The 24,620-nt window shown below is 40.9% G+C and overlaps 1 protein-coding gene across 24 annotated transcripts in view; it reads right to left on the reverse strand.

Annotated features, from left to right (window-relative positions):
- Positions 1-24,620, reverse strand: part of cast (calpastatin) — a 100,779-nt gene that overhangs the window by 29,036 nt on the left and 47,123 nt on the right. For 8 of the 24 annotated variants that reach the window (XM_061874697.1, XM_061874693.1, XM_061874698.1 and 5 more), the window contains exon 2: positions 12,567-12,626. In XM_061874697.1, the coding sequence (XP_061730681.1) occupies positions 12,567-12,626 (60 nt within the window). Of the gene's footprint in view, positions 1-2,726; positions 2,847-2,978; positions 3,081-3,305; positions 3,429-12,566; positions 12,627-24,620 lie in introns of all 24 variants that reach the window. The other 16 variants (XM_061874677.1, XM_061874680.1, XM_061874686.1 and 13 more) reach the window with 4 other exon arrangements.

Here is a 24,620-nt window from a genome sequence, read left to right on the forward strand (position 1 = left end):
ACGTTTGTCAACATGTTTAAGTCGGGGTCCACGTTAATCAGCCATCCATCCATTTCTACCGCTTATTCCCTTTGGGGTCGCTAGTGCCCATTTCAGCTACAATCAGGCTAATCACTCAGAGACTATTTAGTCAAAAACACAGCTGTCACTTCAACTATAATAAAAAAAAGGATAATAAAAGACAGAAATGTAGAAGTCAATTTTGCTTCAAATATTTGAAAGTGTCAGGGAAGATAAGTTAGATAACATCAACGCGCATAAAAACGGAAACGGAAGTGAAACTTTCAAAGTAAATAGTTTCAAAAGCAAGAGTCTTCACTAAAGATGTAACAATAAAAATGATAATAATAGACCGTAAAATTATTGTAAAACTGTGATTGATAACACAGAAAAATTCCCATCATATATCAATAAAGTTGGTCTAAGTCTAAACTGACGGACCGGAGAATCTCGCCAGCACTATCTAGCTTAAATGCTAACACTAAAACAATATATTAACGTCTTTCTCCAATAAATAACGACATACCCCAATATGAGCGAGTGTAACCACATATCTGTGTCAGCAATGAAGATATTAAAGTTCGCACATGACGCACTTTGCCTGGGAGCTCAAGACAGAGTGATAGATTAATCGATAATGAAGAAACCACAACCGGAAGTTGAATAACATGACGTCACGAAAACCGGACGTGACGCACTCAGCAAACGTGTCTTTCGTTGTAAAAAATAAGGACAAAAACTTTGACAAATAAAAACGAAAGATTTACATATACAAACACTCAAATAAAAATAACATGTCGCTGAAGTAGCCTGAACAATAGTATTATATTACATATTTGTTCGGCCCATAAAGTATATTTTCTGGCTATTAATTTTTCATATCCATCCATCCATTTTCTACCGCTTATTCCCTTTTGGGGTCGCGGGGGGCGCTGGCGCCTATCTCAGCTACAATCGGGCGGAAGGCAGGGTACACCCTGGACAAGTCGCCACCTCATCGCAGGGCCAACACAGATAGACAGACAACATTCACACTCACATTCACACACTAGGGCCAATTTAGTGTTGCCAATCAACCTATCCCCAGGTGCATGTCTTTGGAAGTGGGAGGAAGCCGGAGTACCCGGAGGGAACCCACGCATTCACGGGGAGAACATGCAAACTCCACACAGAAAGATCCCGAGCCTGGATTTGAACCCAGGACTGCAGGACCTTCGTATATATATTTTTTAAATAAAACTCGGTTATAAGTGTTTATGAGTAATTTTTAAGCTAATTAAACAACACCGTGACCAATTTCCCTTCAATTTATAATATGTGTGAGCAAACGCCAAAACTCCTAATGTACTCTACAGTATATTCCACTCGACCCCGGTACTGAGCACTGCATAACAGATAAACCACAGTACCCTTGACTATATATATATATATATATATAAAATGAAAGATGTATAAATAAATATATATATGTATATATATATATATATATATATATAGGAGGCTAGGATCCTTCAAGGTCTTTACAAAGATGTTCTACGAGTTGGTGGTGGCGAGGGCTTTCTTGTGTGCCGTGGCTTGCTGGGGCAGCGGGCTGAGAGTGAGGGACGCAAACAGACTGGACAAGTTGGTAGAGAAGGCCAGTAACATGGTGGGAGTGGAGCTGGACTCTCTGGCGGTGGTGTCAGAGAGAAGAAGTCTAGCAAAACTCAGAGCCATTATGGACAACACCTTCCACCCACTACACTTGCACCTTGAGGAGAGAATGAGCACGTTCAGTGGAAGGCTCAGACTCCCAAAATGTCACACGGAACCACACAGGTGGTCCTTCATACCGACAGCCATCAGACTGTATAATGCATTTGTTCCTTGAATGCACTTAAATGTAGAATATATTTATATTATTAATATATTATATATTATATATATAAGTTTGCATGTTCTCCCCGTGAATGCGTGGGTTCCCTCCGGGTACTCCGGCTTCCTCCCACTTCCAAAGACATGCACCTGGGGATAGGTTGATTGGCAACACTAAATTGGCCCTAGTGTGTGAATGTTGTCTGTCTATCTGTGTTGGCCCTGCGATGAGGTGGCGACTTGTCCAGGGTGTACCCTGCCTTCCGCCCGATTGTAGCTGAGATAGGCGCCAGCGCCCCCCGCGACCCCAAAAGGGAATAAGCGGTAGAAAATGGATGGATGGATGGATATATAATATATGTCATATATTCTTTATTATTATTATTGTTTGTTGTGAGCGAACTGTGGTGCTGAATTTCCCCCAGGAATCAATAAAGTACTTTCTATTCTATCTATCTATATATATCCATCCCATCCATTTTCTACCGCTTATTCTCATATATGTATTTTTATATACCCCCCCTATATACCCCCCCTATATATATATATATATATATATATATATATATATATATATATATATATATATATATATATATATACATATATATATATATATATATGTATATATATATATATATATATATATATATATATATATATATATATATATATATATATATATATATATATATACATATATATATATATATATATATATATATATTTATGAAGTGTGTAGTATTGCAAATACAAGTCCTGGCACAACAACACAACCAGCGAGAGAAAATAGAAGAAGATAAGTTGACTTAACAGGAGGGGCATCAGAGGCAAAAAGAAGGAAGGTGATGATGATGATGAGGATGATGTACCTTGGCTGATTGTTTTGGCGACTCTTTGGATGTTGACAAGCTAACATTCGCTGATGTATGTGAAGTGGCTGCTGTTCCAGTAGCGGGAGCAGAAGGCTTGATGGTGGACACAGGCGAGGTCTACAAAGCAAGGCCACAAGGTTACATCATGAAGTTAATGACAGCAGAAGGTGCTTCTGACAGACGTCGGACGCCTCAAGTGACAAAATGCAGCCCTCCATCCCCCACTGAGCGTGGCGACTAAAGGGTTACCTGTGACGTGACAGTGGGACCAGCCCTGCTCCCAGGTAATGTCATGTTGACAACAGTAGACCCGGCAGACGACATGTCAATAACAGTGGGCTTGCTCTTAGTCTACAAACCAAGGAGCAAGATGTGTTTAATGGACGACATTTGTGTGCTCAGCTCAAAAAGTTGGCGGCCAAGTCCCCAAAGTGGAGCGAGGCCAGTGGAGATATGACAACACATGCCAGAAGAAGAGCAAGCGAACAGTCAACCGCCTCCAGGCGCCCCAGAAACACCGCCACCGGAAAAAGGAAGCAGGAAGTCGCTGTTCCACTTTCACTCTCATCAGTCTACCTCCAGTGGAGCTTTATAAGCCCCCTTTGCTGCTGGCTGAGTGGAAGTACTTCCTGGTGTGCCACCTGTGGCTGTGGTCAACCCCTTTAGCTTTGTATCCATGGTCCATTCTGACGGTTTCGTCTATAACGTACCAGGAGGGGAGACATCCATTATCTACCTTCATACACAGATCATTAAATAGGCTTTTAGGGTGCCGACACCAACTATCCATGAGGGAGATCGGCCGATACCAAAAGCGATACTGATCACATGTATTAACTGTACATTTTTCTGTTTATTACTGCTGAGTGCTATTGTCATTGTAACAATATCAACTAGGGTTGTCCCAATACCGGTACCAGACAATACCGGCTATAATATGGAGCCCATATTATAGCCATATTTGGAGGAAATCACTTCCTGTACAGGTGGGAACGGCCATTTTGAAGAGGCGGGGCCCCCAACGTCACTTCCTGTTTAAATCCTGTACACAAGGGCATGGCCATTTTAAAAAGTTTTAGCTGCTAGCTGAAAGTTTGTAAATGGTTTGTATTGTTTGCCACTTAAGTTTGTAAGTTTGTCAGTCCGGGCCGGGGGGGGGGGCACCCTTTTTCTGCAGGCCAGCTAGTATTTAATGGACTAAGTGGAGGGGATCTACCTCATTCATATACATCAGTTATATTCATTTATGTCAGGACTTGAACTTGGATTTGTTTTGCTTCTTCCACGCAGAGGATGATTTGCACGAGCGAGACGTGAGTGTAAGCACATTGTTAATGTATTTAACACTATAATTCACCAAACAGACAAAACAAAGGACGCGCACAATAGCGGAAAATAAACTAGACTAAACTCCAAACAAAACGACACAATGGTATGACTCTATACAAATAAACAGAAGATACTATCTATGGTACAAAATAAACCAAAAACTTGCACTGAGGCATAAATACTAACAAAATCTTATGTGGCGTGGTCAAAACAATAATCAGCCTGGCATGGCATGAAGGTTGGCAAGGAAAGGTAGGTGCATGGTCATGAGGGTTCGATACAAAGTCCGGTAGGTAGGTAGAGTTCAATACAATACATCCGGTGGGTAAAGTTGCCAGCCGAGGAACAGAAAACAAATGGCTTAAATAGTAGCTGTGATTATGAAAACAGGTGTGAGAGCTGAGGACCGGGGCGTGACGAGGAGACCAGGTGGAAACTAATGGCTTACTATGAAAACAAACAAAACCAGCAAGTGCAAAACAGGAAACAAGAGTCCAAAAAACAAAACATAACATGATCAAACATAAAACCTGATTCACAGGTGTGACAATTTATATATGAAAGAGAGGTTTTGTTAACAAGTTAAAGGTGTTTGATGATAATACAAGCATGTTTCTTTCATGCAGACAAGAATATAAGTTGGTGTGATTGTGATGACTTGCATTGATTGGAATCAGACAGGAGTGATGACAACCTCCACTTTTTACAATGGAGGAGAAAAAAAGTCTTATTTGTCCAGCTTCCATACTCTTTTTTTATACACTACAAGAAATACATTGGCGGCAAACTCCATAGCTGGCTAGCTTGTGTGCGCTAGCTTTCTGAGACTCTTATTTTGTTAGCGCAGGCAGGAGGAAGCAGGGCTTTTATTGTGAAGACAGGAACTGTGCAGTCAGTCTTTAGAGTTTTGACAACAGGTACGGTGCGAGCGTCTGATGAAATAAAAAGTGTTTCTGGCCTTCCTGTCGGTCCTTTTTTCTTAATAATAATGTGGCAGCAGCCAGTGTCGTCTCACAAGACCCTCGAGTGTCCTGAATGTCAATCAAGTCACGTCTTGGGGAAGATTGATGATGGCTCATTTTTAGGTCTGTTTTTTTAATGCTTGGCTGGCGATGGACTGACACACCCTCCACCACCCACTGACACACCCTCCACCACTGACACACCCTCCACTATCCACTGACACACCCTCCACTATCCACTGACACACCCTCCACTATCCACTGACACACCCTCCACCATCCACTGACACACCCTCCACCACTGACACACCCTCCACTATCCACTGACACACCCTCCACTATCCACTGACACACCCTCCACCACCCACTGACACACCCTCCACTATCCACTGACACACCCTCCACTATCCACTGACACACCCTCCACCACTGACACACCCTCCACCACCCACTGACACACCCTCCACCATCCACTGACACGCCCTCCACCACTGACACACCCTCCACTATCCACTGACACACCCTCCACTATCCACTGACACACCCTCCACTATCCACTGACACACCCTCCACCACTGACACACCCTCCACCATCCACTGACACACCCTCCACTATCCACTGACACACCCTCCACTATCCACTGACACACCCTCCACTATCCACTGACACACCCTCCACCACTGACACACCCTCCACCACTGACACACCCTCCACCATCCACTGACACACCCTCCACCATCCACCTAATGGCCACCCCTGGTCTGGTGTCTAAAAATAAAAACAATCTCAGGCAGAGGGGATCTGCATTTGTGATCGGTATTAAAATGAACTAATCGCCAATTGCAATCTTGTACTTTTTAATGACAATTGGCTGATGGATGGGCACATCCCTATTTATAAGACACATAAAGGTACAAAAAGTGTTCCATCCTCTGCTTTAACATTAATGTAGAATACTTTGAGAAGACAAGTGGAATGAAAAAAAACTATTTTTGAGTGTGAACATTAAGGCAACTGGAAAAACTGCCTGTATTCGCCTCACTTTCTAATTGAAATGCTTTACAGTGACTTGAAGCACATAAAGTGCGGCAAGTACTGTCCACACCTGTGACACTTGTGATGAAAGCCAGCCAGCTGTCAGGTGACCTGAAGAGGCCAGGTGTCAGGTGACCTGAAGTGGCATCCAAGTGGGTGCAAAGGTCACCACCCAGTAAGAGTCACTTATAGCTTCAAGTTAATGACTGAGTAAAGCCTTTCTATAAATAACAAACTAGCTGTGAACCTTTCAGAGCAACTCAAGGGTCTTCCATCATCCAATACATGTGTACTAGGGTTGTACAGTATAACACTACTAGTACAGTATAGTATCGCGGTACGGATGAATCATTAGGGTTGTACAGTATAACACTACTAGTACAGTATAGTATCGCGGTACGGATGAATCATTTTCAGTACCATACTCGGTTTGAAAAGTACCGCTTCCCGGACACATCGGTGCGTCGTCATGTGGTGACATTGCTGCTTTTACATCTATTTTCTACCGCTTATTCCCTTCGGGATTGCGGGGGTTGCTGGAACCTATCTCAGCTACAATCGGGAGGAAGGCGGAGTACACCCTGGACAAGTCGCCACCTCATCACAGGGCCAACACAGATAGACAGACAACATTCACACACTAGGGACCATTTAGTGTTGCCAATCAACCTATCCCCAGGTGCATGTCTTTGGAGGTGGGAGGGGCCTATCCCCAGGTGCATGTCTTTGGAGGTGGGAGGGGCCTATCCCCAGGTGCATGTCTTTGGAGGTGGGAGGGGCCTATCCCCAGGTGCATGTCTTTGGAGGTGGGAGGGGCCTATCCCCAGGTGCATGTCTTTGGAGGTGGGAGGGGCCTATCCCCAGGTGCATGTCTTTGGAGGTGGGAGGGGCCTATCCCCAGGTGCATGTCTTTGGAGGTGGGAGGAAGCCGGAGTAGAACCCACACAGTCATGAGGAGAACATGCAAACTTAGCACAGAAACATCCTGAGCCCGGAATTGAACCCAAGACTACTAAGGACCTTGGTATTGTGAAGCAGACGCACTAACCCCTTTTCCACCGTGCTGCCTGTAATGATACCAAGTTCAGGAATGTATGTAGTCGATACTACTATGATTACATCTATATTTTTTATCACCCAAATTTTTTTTATCATTTAAAAAAAAAATATATATATATTATATTATGTTTATAAACTCAGAAAATATTTCCCTGGACACATGAGGACTTTGAATATGACCAATTTATGATCCTGTAACTACTTGGTATCGACATGATCCGCACCTAAATGTGTGGTATCATCCAAAACTAATGTCAAGTATCAAAGAAGAGAAGAATAAGTGATTATTACATTTGAACAGAAGTGTAGATAGAACATGTTGGAACAGAAAATAAGCAGATATTAACAGTAATTGAACAAGTAGATTAATAATTAAATTTTACAGTTTGTCCTTTATAATGTGTATAAAATAATAGGTGTATAAATGACACAATATGTTACTGCAGACTAATTAGGAGTCTTTGTTTGTTTACTTACTACTAAAAGACAAGTTGTCTAGTATGTTCAACATTTGATTGAAGGACTAAATAACAATAATAAACATATGTTTCATCTACACTAACACCTTTTTTTTCAAATATAGCCAATGATGCCATTTTTTTGTGGTGCCCTTTATTTAGAAAAGTATTTAAAATACATTTTGGTACCGGTACTAAATTATTGGTATCGGGACAACCCTAATGTGTACATATAAAAAAGGTAAATAAAATATATATTTTTTTGTTGCAACAGGCTACCAAAAAGTAACTAAAGGGTTGAAGATCTTCTCAGTCAGGCCTACAAAGGAGGAAAAGAAACAAGTTCTTCCTTCTTGCGGCTGTGCTCTCACAGCAGGAGGTGCTGGCACAGGAAAGGCAGACATAGTCCACATTACAACAAAGGCAGACATAGTCCACATTACAACAAAGGCAGACATAGTCCACATTACAACATAGGCAGACATAGTCCACATTACAACATGGGCAGACATAGTCCACATTACAACAAAGGCAGACATAGTCCACATTACAACATAGGCAGACATAGTCCACATTACAACAAAGGCAGACATAGTCCACATTACAACAAAGGCAGACATAGTCCACATTACAACAAAGGCAGACATAGTCCACATTACAACAAAGGCAGACATAGTCCACATTACAACAAAGGCAGACATAGTCCACATTACAACAAAGGCAGACATAGTCCACATTACAACAAAGGCAGACATAGTCCACATTACAACATAGGCAGACATAGTCCACATTACAACAAAGGCAGACATAGTCCACATTACAACAAAGGCAGACATAGTCCACATTACAACAAAGGCAGACATAGTCCACATTACAACAAAGGCAGACATAGTCCACATTACAACAAAGGCAGACATAGTCCACATTACAACAAAGGCAGACATAGTCCACATTACAACAAAGGCAGACATAGTCCACATTACAACAAAGGCAGACATAGTCCACATTACAACAAAGGCAGACATAGTCCACATTACAACAAAGGCAGACATAGTCCACATTACAACAAAGGCAGACATAGTCCACATTACAACAAAGGCAGACATAGTCCACATTACAACAAAGGCAGACATAGTCCACATTACAACAAAGGCAGACATAGTCCACATTACAACAAAGGCAGACATAGTCCACATTACAACAAAGGCAGACATAGTCCACATTACAACAAAGGCAGACATAGTCCACATTACAACAAAGGCAGACATAGTCCACATTACAACATAGGGAGACATAGTCCACATTACAACAAAGGCAGACATAGTCCACATTACAACAAAGGCAGACATAGTCCACATTACAACATAGGCAGACATAGTCCACATTACAACAAAGGCAGACATAGTCCACATTACAACAAAGGCAGACATAGTCCACATTACAACATAGGCAGACATAGTCCACATTACAACATAGGCAGACATAGTCCACATTACAACAAAGGCAGACATAGTCCACATTACAACAAAGGCAGACATAGTCCACATTACAACAAAGGCAGACATAGTCCACATTACAACAAAGGCAGACATAGTCCACATTACAACAAAGGCAGACATAGTCCACATTACAACATAGGCAGACATAGTCCACATTACAACAAAGGCAGACATAGTCCACATTACAACAAAGGCAGACATAGTCCACATTACAACATAGGCAGACATAGTCCACATTACAACAAAGGCAGACATAGTCCACATTACAACAAAGGCAGACATAGTCCACATTACAACATAGGCAGACATAGTCCACATTACAACATAGGCAGACATAGTCCACATTACAACAAAGGCAGACATAGTCCACATTACAACAAAGGCAGACATAGTCCACATTACAACAAAGGCAGACATAGTCCACATTACAACATAGGCAGACATAGTCCACATTACAACATAGGCAGACATAGTCCACATTACAACAAAGGCAGACATAGTCCACATTACAACAAAGGCAGACATAGTCCACATTACAACAAAGGCAGACATAGTCCACATTACAACAAAGGCAGACATAGTCCACATTACAACAAAGGCAGACATAGTCCACATTACAACAAAGGCAGACATAGTCCACCTTACAACAAAGGCAGACATAGTCCACATTACAACAAAGGCAGACATAGTCCACATTACAACAAAGGCAGACATAGTCCACATTACAACAAAGGCAGACATAGTCCACATTACAACAAAGGCAGACATAGTCCACATTACAACAAAGGCAGACATAGTCCACATTACAACAAAGGCAGACATAGTCCACATTACAACAAAGGCAGACATAGTCCACATTACAACAAAGGCAGACATAGTCCACATTACAACATAGGCAGACATAGTCCACATTACAACAAAGGCAGACATAGTCCACATTACAACAAAGGCAGACATAGTCCACATTACAACATAGGCAGACATAGTCCACATTACAACAAAGGCAGACATAGTCCACATTACAACAAAGGCAGACATAGTCCACATTACAACATAGGCAGACATAGTCCACATTACAACATAGGCAGACATAGTCCACATTACAACAAAGGCAGACATAGTCCACATTACAACAAAGGCAGACATAGTCCACATTACAACAAAGGCAGACATAGTCCACATTACAACAAAGGCAGACATAGTCCACATTACAACATAGGCAGACATAGTCCACATTACAACAAAGGCAGACATAGTCCACATTACAACAAAGACAGACATAGTCCACATTACAACATAGGCAGACATAGTCCACATTACAACAAAGGCAGACATAGTCCACATTACAACAAAGGCAGACATAGTCCACATTACAACATAGGCAGACATAGTCCACATTACAACAAAGGCAGACATAGTCCACATTACAACAAAGGCAGACATAGTCCACATTACAACAAAGGCAGACATAGTCCACATTACAACAAAGGCAGACATAGTCCACATTACAACATAGGCAGACATAGTCCACATTACAACAAAGGCAGACATAGTCCACATTACAACAAAGGCAGACATAGTCCACATTACAACATAGGCAGACATAGTCCACATTACAACAAAGGCAGACATAGTCCACATTACAACAAAGGCAGACATAGTCCACATTACAACATAGGCAGACATAGTCCACATTACAACAAAGGCAGACATAGTCCACATTACAACAAAGGCAGACATAGTCCACATTACAACAAAGGCAGACATAGTCCACATTACAACAAAGGCAGACATAGTCCACATTACAACAAAGGCAGACATTGTCCACATTACAACAAAGGCAGACATAGTCCACATTACAACAAAGGCAGACATAGTCCACATTACAACAAAGGCAGACATAGTCCACATTACAACAAAGGCAGACATAGTCCACATTACAACATAGGCAGACATAGTCCACATTACAACATAGGCAGACATAGTCCACATTACAACATAGGCAGACATAGTCCACATTACAACAAAGGCAGACATAGTCCACATTACAACAAAGGCAGACATAGTCCACATTACAACAAAGGCAGACATAGTCCACATTACAACAAAGGCAGACATAGTCCACATTACAACATAGGCAGACATAGTCCACATTACAACAAAGGCAGACATAGTCCACATTACAACAAAGGCAGACATAGTCCACATTACAACAAAGGCAGACATAGTCCACATTACAACAAAGGCAGACATAGTCCACATTACAACAAAGGCAGACATAGTCCACATTACAACATAGGCAGACATAGTCCACATTACAACAAAGGCAGACATAGTCCACATTACAACAAAGGCAGACATAGTCCACATTACAACAAAGGCAGACATAGTCCACATTACAACAAAGGCAGACATAGTCCACATTACAACAAAGGCAGACATAGTCCACATTACAACAAAGGCAGACATAGTCCACATTACAACATAGGCAGACATAGTCCACATTACAACAAAGGCAGACATAGTCCACATTACAACATAGGCAGACATAGTCCACATTACAACAAAGGCAGACATAGTCCACATTACAACAAAGGCAGACATAGTCCACATTACAACATAGGCAGACATAGTCCACATTACAACAAAGGCAGACATAGTCCACATTACAACAAAGGCAGACATAGTCCACATTACAACAAAGGCAGACATAGTCCACATTACAACAAAGGCAGACATAGTCCACATTACAACATAGGCAGACATAGTCCACATTACAACAAAGGCAGACATAGTCCACATTACAACAAAGGCAGACATAGTCCACATTACAACAAAGGCAGACATAGTCCACATTACAACAAAGGCAGACATAGTCCACATTACAACATAGGCAGACATAGTCCACATTACAACAAAGGCAGACATAGTCCACATTACAACAAAGGCAGACATAGTCCACATTACAACATAGGCAGACATAGTCCACATTACAACATAGGCAGACATAGTCCACATTACAACAAAGGCAGACATAGTCCACATTACAACAAAGGCAGACATAGTCCACATTACAACATAGGCAGACATAGTCCACATTACAACAAAGGCAGACATAGTCCACATTACAACAAAGGCAGACATAGTCCACATTACAACAAAGGCAGACATAGTCCACATTACAACATAGGCAGACATAGTCCACATTACAACAAAGGCAGACATAGTCCACATTACAACAAAGGCAGACATAGTCCACATTACAACAAAGGCAGACATAGTCCACATTACAACATAGGAAGACATAGTCCACATTACAACATAGGCAGACATAGTCCACATTACAACATAGGCAGACATAGTCCACATTACAACATAGGCAGACATAGTCCACATTACAACATAGGCAGACATAGTCCACATTGCACAGAGGTCAGAGTTGGGAAGTCAACAGACGCAGAAAGGTGACACTGGAAGGAGTAAATGTTGCTTACCTCACTCTGCAGCGTGGACACCTGGGCTGCAGGTTTGGGCGTGGTCTGTTTGTGCTGCGACTGCAAAGACACACAACACACACTTGTCACCACAAAAGTCTAAAAACTGTTATTTGCTTCCAGAGTCTGAGGAAGTAAAGATCACATGTGGAACATAATCAAATTATTTCAGGTGTGATATGTTGCAAGTGCAGAAAATGAAGAGAAATCATACAGCAGCAGGTGTGATTTAGTCCATAGTCGGCCCTGCTGGACCCACTATGGACTGGACTCTCACTATTATGTTAGATCCACTATGGACTGGACTCTCACTATTATGTTAGATCCACTATGGACTGGACTCTCACTCTGTTATGTTAGATCCACTATGGACTGGACTCTCACTCTGTTATGTTAGATCCACTATGGACTGGACTCTCACTCTGTTATGTTAGATCCACTATGGACTGGACTCTCACACTATTATGTTAGATCCACTATGGACTGGACTCTCACTATTATGTTAGATCCACTATGGACTGGACTCTCACACTATTATGTTAGATCCACTATGGACTGGACTCTCACACTATTATGTTAGATCCACTATGGACTGGACTCTCACACTATTATGTTAGATCCACTATGGACTGGACTCTCACACTATTATGTTAGATCCACTATGGACTGGACTCTCACTCTGTTATGTTAGATCCACTATGGACTGGACTCTCACACTATTATGTTAGATCCACTATGGACTGGACTCTCACTCTGTTATGTTAGACCCACTATGGACTGGACTCTCACACTATTATGTTAGATCCACTATGGACTGGACTCTCACAATATAATGTTAGATCCACTATGGACTGGACTCTCACACTATTATGTTAGATCCACTATGGACTGGACTCTCACTATTATGTTAGATCCACTATGGACTGGACTCTCACTATTATGTTAGATCCACTATGGACTGGACTCTCACACTATTATGTTAGATCCACTATGGACTGGACTCTCACTATTATGTTAGATCCACTATGGACTGGACTCTCACTCTGTTATGTTAGATCCACTATGGACTGGACTCTCACTCTGTTATGTTAGATCCACTATGGACTGGACTCTCACACTATTATGTTAGATCCACTATGGACTGGACTCTCACTATTATGTTAGATCCACTATGGACTGGACTCTCACACTATTATGTTAGATCCACTATGGACTGGACTCTCACACTATTATGTTAGATCCACTATGGACTGGACTCTCACACTATTATGTTAGATCCACTATGGACTGGACTCTCACTATTATGTCAGATCCACTATGGACTGGACTCTCACTATTATGTTAGATCCACTATGGACTGGACTCTCACTATTATGTTAGATCCACTATGGACTGGACTCTCACAATATTATGTTAGATCCACTATGGACTGGACTCTCACAATATTATGTTAGATCCACAATGGACTGGACTCTCACACTATTATGTTAGATCCACTATGGACTGGACTCTCACACTATTATGTTAGATCCACTTTGGACTGGACTCTCACTATTATGTTAGATCCACTATGGACTGGACTCTCACTATTATGTTAGATCCACTATGGACTGGACTCTCACTATTATGTTAGATCCACTATGGACTGGACTCTCACAATATTATGTTAGCTCCACTATGGACTGGACTCTCACAATATTATGTTAGATCCACAATGGACTGGACTCTCACTATTATGTTAGATCCACTATGGACTGGACTCTCACAATATTATGTTAGATCCACTATGGACTGGACTCTCACACTATTATGTTAGATCCACTATGGACTGGACTCTCACACTATTATGTTAGATCCACTATGGACTGGACTCTCACACTATTATGTTAGATCCACTATGGACTGGACTCTCACACTATTATGTTAGATCCACTATGGACTGGACTCTCACACTATTATGTTAGATCCACTATGGACTGGACTCTCACAATATTATGTTAGATCCACTATGGACTGGACTCTCACACTATTATGTTAGATCCACTATGGACTGGACTCTCACACTATTATGTTAGATCCACTATGGACTGGACTCTTACACTATTATGTTAGATCCACTATGGACTGGACTCTCACACTATTATGTTAGATCCACTATGGACTGGACTCTCACACTATTATGTTAGATCCACTATGGACTGGACTCTCACACTATTATGTTAGATCCACTATGGACTGGACTCTTACACTATTATGTTAGATCCACTATGGACTGGACTCTCTCACTATTATGTTAGATCCACTATGGACTGGACTCTCACTATTATGTTAGATCCACTATGGACTGGACTCTCACACTATTATGTTAGATCCACTATGGACTGGACTCTCACTATTATGTTAGACCAGACCTCGACAAATGAAGGCCCGGGGGCCACATTTTGATTGTAAAAAGTGGAGGTTGTCATGACTACCGTCTGACTCCAATCAATGCAAGTCATCACAATCCCACCAACTTACATTCTTGTCTGCATGAAAGAAACATGCTTGTATTATCATTAAACACATTTAACTTGTTAACCCGTCTTTCATAACTAAATGAATATAAATTCCATGTAAGAATGAGGTAGATCCCCTCCATTTGGTCCATTGAAAAGAAAAAGTGTGCTTTAAGACAATGGAAACCAAGCAGGAAAGTGTTGAGTTCTACTTGATAAATGTGAGGCTAAATACTGCACACCTGGGAGGTTGAAGTAGTCTTACTAGAAATGATATCTACAGTACAATCGATGAGGACTATCACTCATGATGATTGTTTTGCAGGAAGCCAAGAAAAGTCTTGGGCCTTGGAGCAGTCTGCAGGCGGAGTCCAGTACCAGCAGGGCCCGGCCCACTTCTTGCATGGTGCTGCCATTTAAAAGAGGTCATAAGAGTAGGACTGCAGTCTAATTGTCAACACCTAACCCAGCCAGTCTGTGAAGATTGTTATGATTATTATTATTATGATTATTATTATTATTATGACACTCATGTCTCAGCTCTTTGCACAACTTGTTGCTCATTCTTTGTTGCCAGGTGTCGGACCAAACAAAACATGCTCAATCACAATGCAAACTTTCAAACTTCAGCATGCTGTTTTTTAGTTTATTTTGGAGAACTAGTGTCCTCTACAGTAGACATTTGAGTTTGGTCTATTTTGTCAGACTTGCAGGAGCTATTTGCTGTTTTCTAAAAAACTCATCAAAGATCATCTCAACGACAACACTTGAGGAATCTGCTGCAAGTTTTCTGAACTGAACTTATAAACCCATCCATTTTTTACAGATTGTCCCGTCCAGGGTGGTGGGGGTTGCTGGAGTTATCTCAGCTGCATTGGGGTGAAAGGCGGGCTACACCCTGGACAAGTCGCCACCTCATCACAGGGCCAACACAGATAAACAACATGAAATAGGCTAAAAAGAGGACCTAAAATGGAACATCTAGAACACTGCTAATATGACTAAAGAAGTTGAAGAAATGACTACTAGCTGCATCTGAAGTAAACAAGCTACAGCAACAGCTGACTTCTAACAGTTAATCACATTACAAGAGAAAAAGAATGTAGCTGCCAAAAAGGAGAGGCCTTAAAGGGCTGCCTTGAGGAATGCCTCAATTTATAAATCACAAGTTCTGGCCCGAGTGTTCTATGTTTGCTAGTAAGATTCAAATGTCAGTGCAAGGACCGCCTAAATGTGTCTACAGTGGTCCAAGTCCCCCCAGTGCCGGAAAATGTGTGTCTACCAAGTTCTGAACCCAACTCAGGGTCTTGGAGAGTGACATTCCCCAGCCCGCCAATTCATTAGCAGCCGTCTATATTGTCAAACAATTTGTGATGAAGCATCCCAATGCACTGCAGTTCTGGTCTGCAACCAGCAGAGGCGCTGTGGACAGCTAGAGGAAGTTGCTCTCCATCAAAGCTGTCAAAGTCAAGGCCCCGGGGCCCCACATCATTTTATCTGGCTCACAAAAACCTGCAAATGGTTGTGAGTCAATAAAATACTTCATATTTTCTAACTAAATGTTATTGATTGTTTTCATTTTGACAACAGAATATATGTCCTGCTTGAAATTGCATCCCTTTTGAACTTTATTTTGTATCCATAATTGCAACAAATGTTACAGTATATTATCTTACTTTCCAAACATGTTTTTATCTAAATAAAAATAAACACTAAAATATCTGCTTGACTTATGATTTTTGTCATGTCTTGTGATCATGTTTTGTTTAGTTATGTCCTGTTTTGCTTAAGACTCCATTGTTTCCTGTTTTTGCACTTCCTTGTTTGTTTTGTTTCCATGACTACCCATTAGTTTTCACCTGTCCTCATGTCACGCACCTGTCTCACGTTTTGCACTCTCACACCTGTCACTAATCATGCGACTATTACTTAAGCTTCCAGTTGCCAGGCTGTCTTTCTGCTTCAGGTCAGGTTTACAGTCTCATGCTTAGTTCACGCTGCTGGTTTCATAGTCCATGCTGCCCTGTTCACGTCATCGCAAGTAAGTTTTGTTTATTAACACCACAGTTAGTGTCTTTTGTTTCTTTGTCCACAGTTCTGCCTTTGTGCTAGTTGTTGTTTTTATAGCCAAGTTTTGTGATTCCGCCCTTGTGCGCGCCTTTTGTTTATTCCTTTTATTATCAATCAATCAATCAATGTTTACTTACATAGCCCTAAATCACTAGTGTCTCAAAGGGCTGCACAAACCACTAGTGTTAAAATAAATATGTCTTTACCTTCACACCATGTCTGGTCCAAGTTCACTTGCATCTCGGGAAAACAACCACCCCATAGTCCACGTCCTGACATTTCTACAGCAAACTACCCGGCAAATTAATACAAATATAAATACATTTTATGGTGTTCTTTATTTACAGAATATTACTGTAAATTGAAAAAAACTACCATTTTTTTCTGTGTTAAAACTGTGTTGACAGAGCTGCCATATTTTTACTGTAAAATGTGTTTTTAACGGTGTATTACTGTAAATGGAATGATGGTACATTGTTTTTTTTACAGTAGAAAAACTGTCAGCTAAGTTGCCAGAATAAAAAATAAAATTGTGCTGTTTTTTCATTCATAATTTAATGTTGTAAAAACAATTTAGCACAACACTTTAAACAATTTAGCACAAAATATTGTTTCAGTACTTTTCGATTCTTTTCTAAATGAAAGGTACCACAAAAAATGTAATTATTGTCTTTATTTGAGCAACAAATGTTAGTGTAGATGAAACATATGTTTATTATTGTCATTTAGTCCTTCAATAAAATAGACAACTTGTCTTTTAGTAGTAAGTAAACAAACAAAGACTCCTAATTAGTCTGCAGTAACATATTGTGTCATTTATACACCTATTATTTTATACACATTATGAGGGACAAACTGTAGAAAATAATTATTGATCCACTTGTTCATTTACTGTTAATATCTGCCTATTTTCTGTTTTAAACATTTTCTATCTACACTTCTGTTCGAATGTAATAATCACTTATTGATACTAGACATTAGTTTTGGATGATACCACACATTTAGATATGGATCTGATACCAAGTAGTTCCAGGATCATACATTGGTCATATTCAAAGTGCTCATGTGTCCAGAGACATATTTACTGACTTTATAAACATAATATGAATTTTAAAAAAGGGAAAAAAGATTTTGTGACCATAAAAAATATCAATGTCATCACAGTAGTATCGACTAGATACGGTCTTGTACTTGGTATCATTACAGTGGATGTCAGGTGTAGATCCACATATGGCATTTGTTTACATTGTGATGGCAGTGTGTAGTGAAGCATCTTTAGTACTTTGCATGTTTGGTACTTTTTAGAGGCGGTATAGTACCGAATATGATTAATTAGTATTGGGCCCTGCAATGAGGCGGCGACTTGTCCAGGGTGTACCCTGCTTTCCGCCTGAATGCAGCTGAGATAGGCTCCAGCGACCCTCAGCAACCCCAAACGGGACAAGCGGTAGAAATGGATGGATGGAGGGAGTATGTGGGTACTATACCAATACCGGTATAGCGTACAACCCTACTTCATACACAATACCAAAATAGGTCAGGAGTTAGGTGAGGGCATGCAATAATAATCACATTACACACTTTGCTTCAACAACAACAACAAAGATGCATTATTTACAGTTTTATCTTGATGAAGAGCAGAAATAAAAGTGTAGAGCGAGGTCACCAGTGCTCAGGGCACCACCCGGCCTCATCTTAGTCATGTGCTTCTGCTTTCTGCAATAATATTGTTGCTAAGGTAACAAAAATGTGCTGACGGAACTTGAATGCAAGTTTCTACAGGCTGTGAGATTTTCTTTGTGCCGAGTTGATGTTAAGCAAAAACAAATCCTCAAAGAGGGTATTTAGTACTTCAGTGGTGTACAGTGGGGCCAAAAAGTATTTAGTCAGCCAGCGATTGTGCAAGTTCTCCCACTTCAAATGATGACAGAGGTCTGTCATTTTCATCATAGGTACACTTCAACTGTGAGAGACAGAATGTGGGGAAAAAAACAGGAATTCACATTGTATGAATTTTAAAGAATTTATTTGTAAATGATGGTGGTAAATAAGTATTTGGTCAACCATTCAAAGCTCTCACCGATGGAAGGAGGTTTTGGCTCCAAATCTCACGATACATGGCCCCATTCATTCTGTCCTTAACACGGATCAATTGTCCTGTCCCCTTAGCAGAAAAACAGCCCCAAAGCATGATGTTTCCACCCCCATGCTTCACAGTAGGTGTGGTGTTCTTGGGATGCAACTCTGTATTCTTCTTCCTCCAAACACGACGAGTTGAGTTGATACCAAAATGGATACATGGATGATACAGCAGAGGATTGGGAGAATGTCATGTGGTCAGATGAAACCAAAATAGAACTTTTTGGTATAAACTCAACTCGTCGTGTTTGGAGGAAGAAGAATACTGAGTTGCATCCCAAGAACACCATACCTACTGTGAAGCATGGGGGTGGAAACATCATGCTTTGGGGCTGTTTTTCTGCTAAGGGCACAGGACGATTGATCCGTGTTAAGGAAAGAATGAATGGGGCCATGTATCCTGAGATTTGGAGCCAAAACCTCCTTCCATCAGTGAGAGCTTTGAATGCTTGACCAAATACTTGTTTTCCACCATCATTTACAAAAATAAATTCTTTAAAATTCCTACAATGTGAATTCCTGGATTTTTTTCCACATTCTGTCTCTCCCAGTTGAAGTGTACCTATGATGAAAATGACAGACCTCTGTCATCATTTGAAGTGGGAGAACTTGCACAATCGCCGGCTGACTAAATACTTGTTTGCCCCACTGTACACCTGTCCTTCAGGTGTGTGTTGTCTAGGAAATATCCCACTTTCCAAACTTGCGTGTAGGAAGGACGTGAATGAGGTCTTCGCTCGGTGCTATACTTTCTCTTCCCAACAAATGAACGTGAAAAGCCACTAAAACCTTCTAGTAATGTTCCCGTTGAAATCAGCTGGGAAGTTGTCCAACAGGACTTGGTGAGTCATTGGCCAGGTGGTCATATGAGCGCAGGCAGTGTACCAAGACACACCTCTGCTCAGGTGTGCCAGTATGACATCAATGCAAGCACGCTGCTACCACAATGCAACGTGGAGCTTTGGCTGCAAGTAGTGGAGTACAAAACAAGCCTGCATTGAAATCAAATATGCAGAAAGAACAGGCAATCACAACACTTGCTGAGGAAGAAAATAAAATGAGCACAATCCAGTCCAGGGGAATCACAGTCCAACATCAGACAAATGATTGTCTACTGAACACCAAGGACCACACACCCCCACCTCTTAAAAGCATCCTTTAGTTTTATCCAGGCCTGTCAAACTCCTTTTTGGGGGCCACTCGCATTTTTGGCTGCCATCTGAGGCCTGCTGCTAACAGTGACTAATATAAGAATAGAAATGTTTACATCTCATGACATTATTACATGTTAGTGTGTATGCATTAGGGTTGTCCCCATGCCAATATATCGGTACCAATATGTATTGTGATACTTTTCTAAATAAAAAGGACCACAAAAAATGTCATTATTGTCTTTATTTGAACAACAAATGTTAGTTAAGATGAAACATATGTTTATTATTGTCATTTAGTCCTTCAATAAAATGTTGAACATACTAGACAACTTGTCTTTTAGTAGTAAGTAAACAAACAAAGACTCCTAATTAGTCTGCAGTAACATATTGTGTCATTTATACACCTATTATTTTGTACACATTATGAGGGACAAACTGTAAATAATTATTATTAATCCACTTATTCATTTACTGTTAATATCTGCTTATTTTCTGTTTTAACATGTTCTATCTACACTTGTGTTCAAATGTAATAATCACTTATTCTTCTCTTCTTTGATACCTGACATTAGTTTTGGATGATACCACAAATGTAGTATCGATCCGATACCAAGTAGTTACAGGATCATACATGGTGGTCTGGCGGTGAGGATTCGGCGCTTTCACCACTGCAGCCCGGGTTTGATTCCCAGTCAAAGAAATTACTTTTTACCGTGAATTGGACCCTGACTTAAAAAAAAGTTGAAAAACTATTGGGGTGTTACCATTTAGTGGTCAACTGTACGGAATATGTACTGTACTGTGCAATCTTCCAATAAAAGTTTCAATAAATCAATCAATCAATCATACATTGGTCATATTCAAAGTCCTCATGTGTCCAGGAACATATTTACTGACTTTATAAACATAATATGAACTCTAAAAATAGGAAAAAAGATTGTGTGACAATACAAAAAGTTGATGTAATTATAGCAGAATCTACTAGATACGCTCTTGTACTTGGTATCATTACAGTGGATGTCAGGTGTAGATCCACCCATGGCATTTGTTTACATTCAGGCGCGCTAGCTTTCGTTAGCAGTGATGGCGAGGAACTATTGCATCCTCCTAAGGTGTGTAGTGCAGCATGTTTAGCTATTCCTCATCCTGGGGGCCATATAGGATGAGGTGGTTGGCCAGAGGTGGCCCCCGGGCTTTGAGTTTGAAACCTGCGTTGTGTACGCAACAAACACGATGCCTTCCACGGTCAATCGGACACAAAAGCCATCGAACAAATCCACGGGCCTCCCAACTGTCACTGTGTGCGTATGACTGCGACACAACATACTCAGGTATGTAGGTAACACAACTTGCACCAGGTAAGTAAGTAACACAACTTACACCAGGTAAGTAAGTAACACAACTTACACCAGGTAAGTAAGTAACACAACGTACACCAGGTAAATAAGTAACACAACTTACACCAGGTAAGTAAGTAACACAACTTACACCAGGTAAGTAAGTAACACAACTTACACCAGGTAAATAAGTAACACAACTTACACCAGGTAAGTAAGTAACACAACTTACACCAGGTAAGTAAGTAACACAACTTACACCAGGTAAGTAAGTAACACAACTTACACCAGGTAAATAAGTAACACAACTTACACCAGGTAAGTAAGTAACACAACTTACACCAGGTAAGTAAGTAACACAACTTACACCAGGTAAGTAAGTAACACAACTTACACCAGGTAAATAAGTAACACAACGTACACCAAGTAAGTAAGTAACACAACTTACACCAGGTAAATAAGTAACACAACTTACACCAGGTAAGTAAGTAACACAACTTACACCAGGTAAGTAAGTAACACAACTTACACCAGGTAAGTAAGTAACACAACTTACACCAGGTAAGTAAGTAACACAACTTACACCAGGTAAGTAAGTAACACAACTTACACCAGGTAAGTAAGTAACACAACTTACACCAGGTAAGTAAGTAACACAACTTACACCAGGTAAGTAAGTAACACAACTTACACCAGGTAAATAAGTAACACAACGTACACCAAGTAAGTAAGTAACACAACTTACACCAGGTAAATAAGTAACACAACTTACACCAGGTAAGTAAGTAAGTAACACAACTTACACCAGGTAAATAAGTAACACAACTTACACCAGGTAAGTAAGTAACACAACTTACACCAGGTAAGTAAGTAACACAACTTACACCAGGTAAGTAAGTAACACAACTTACACCAGGTAAGTAAGTAACACAACTTACACCAGGTAAATAAGTAACACAACTTACACCAGGTAAGTAAGTAACACAACTTACACCAGGTAAATAAGTAACACAACTTACACCAGGTAAGTAAGTAACACAACTTACACCAGGTAAGTAAGTAACACAACTTACACCAGGTAAATAAGTAACACAACTTACACCAGGTAAGTAAGTAACACAACTTACACCAGGTAAGTAAGTAACACAACTTACACCAGGTAAGTAAGTAACACAACTTACACCAGGTAAGTAAGTAACACAACTTACACCAGGTAAGTAAGTAACACAACTTACACCAGGTAAATAAGTAACACACTGTGGAGGACTACTAAATAATTTTGGAACAGGCGACTGCGGAGGCCGACTAAATAATTTTGGAACAGAGTTTTGACAACAGGTACGGAGTGAGAGTCTGTTGAAATAAAAAGTGTTTCTGGCCTTCCTGTCGGTCGTTTTTTCTTAATAATGACGTGGCAGCAGCCAGCGTCATCTCACAAGACCCTCGGGTGTTGTTGTCCTGCAAAATTCTGTATGCCTGAAATATTTTCTATCCTGCCGCATGGAGGCGGAGCTTTGTTCAGCTTGTTCAGACAGCGTTATTAGCCATGTCAATGACACAAAATGTGGATTATTCCCATCATGCTTTGATTGTCGGAAATGTTGTCGGTGTAAAGTGTGAACATTCCTGCCCCAATCAAAGCTTTGGATCACCTGGACATGACGTGTTGTTCTTGTATCCTAGCTTCTCTTCTCTATCGATTATATTTGTATTCTAGCTTCTCTTCTCTATCGATTATATTTGTATTCTAGCTTCTCTTCTCTATCGATTACAGTGCTTGGTCCGCCTGCTATTTTCTGCCAATGACATTCATAACATCCTGTAATTTGCTATATTAGTGATTTCATCTTCTGATAGATAGTAAGATAAGACCAATATAATGGGAACAAACACTACAGAGCAGACATAATCCCGTGATAAAAACAAAACAAAAACAGCACATATTTTATGGCTAATAACAGGAAGTGCTGGCGCTGGCACAGAGCTCCGCCCCCATACACACGGTAGGGGACACAAAATATTTCAGGGATACAGAATTTGGCATGAGGACGTGAATGTCAATCAAGTGACGTCTTAGTGAAGATTGATGATGGCTCATTTGAGGTCTATTTTTGACCGCAGCCGGTCACTGGCAATGCACCCCCGCTGTACAGTAACAGGAGCATGCTGTACAGTAACAGGAGCATGCTGTACAGTAACAGGAGCATGCTATACAGTAGCAGGAGCATGCTGTACAGTAACAGGAGCATGCTGTACAGTAACAGGAGCATGCTATACAGTAACAGGAGCATGCTATACAGTAGCAGGAGCATGCTGTACAGTAGCAGGAGCATGCTGTACAGTAACAGGAGCATGCTGTACAGTAGCAGGAGCATGCTGTACAGTAGCAGGAGCATGCTGTACAGTAGCAGGAGCATGCTGTACAGTAGCAGGAGCATGCTGTACAGTAACAGGAGCATGCTGTACAGTAGCAGGAGCATGCTGTACAGTAACAGGAGCATGCTGCACAGTAACAGGAGCATGCTGCACAGTAACAGGAGCATGCTGTACAGTAGCAGGAGCATGCTATACAGTAACAGGAGCATGCTATACAGTAGCAGTAGCATGCTGTACAGTAACAGGAGCATGCTGTACAGTAACAGGAGCATGCTGTACAGTAGCAGGAGCATGCTGTACAGTAACAGGAGCATGCTGTACAGTAACAGGAGCATGCACATATTTGCATTGTTCAGTTGTTGTGCTTGTTGCCATCTGAACCCGCCCAGGACCACTCTTGCTCCCACTGCCTTGCACACTAGCAGCAGGTGAAAGGCATGCAAGGTGACATCACACCTTAGTCCAAAGAAAGAGCTGTGT

Source organism: Nerophis ophidion, linkage group LG16 (genome assembly GCF_033978795.1).
Source record: "Nerophis ophidion isolate RoL-2023_Sa linkage group LG16, RoL_Noph_v1.0, whole genome shotgun sequence".
NCBI classification, from domain to species: domain Eukaryota; kingdom Metazoa; phylum Chordata; class Actinopteri; order Syngnathiformes; family Syngnathidae; genus Nerophis; species Nerophis ophidion.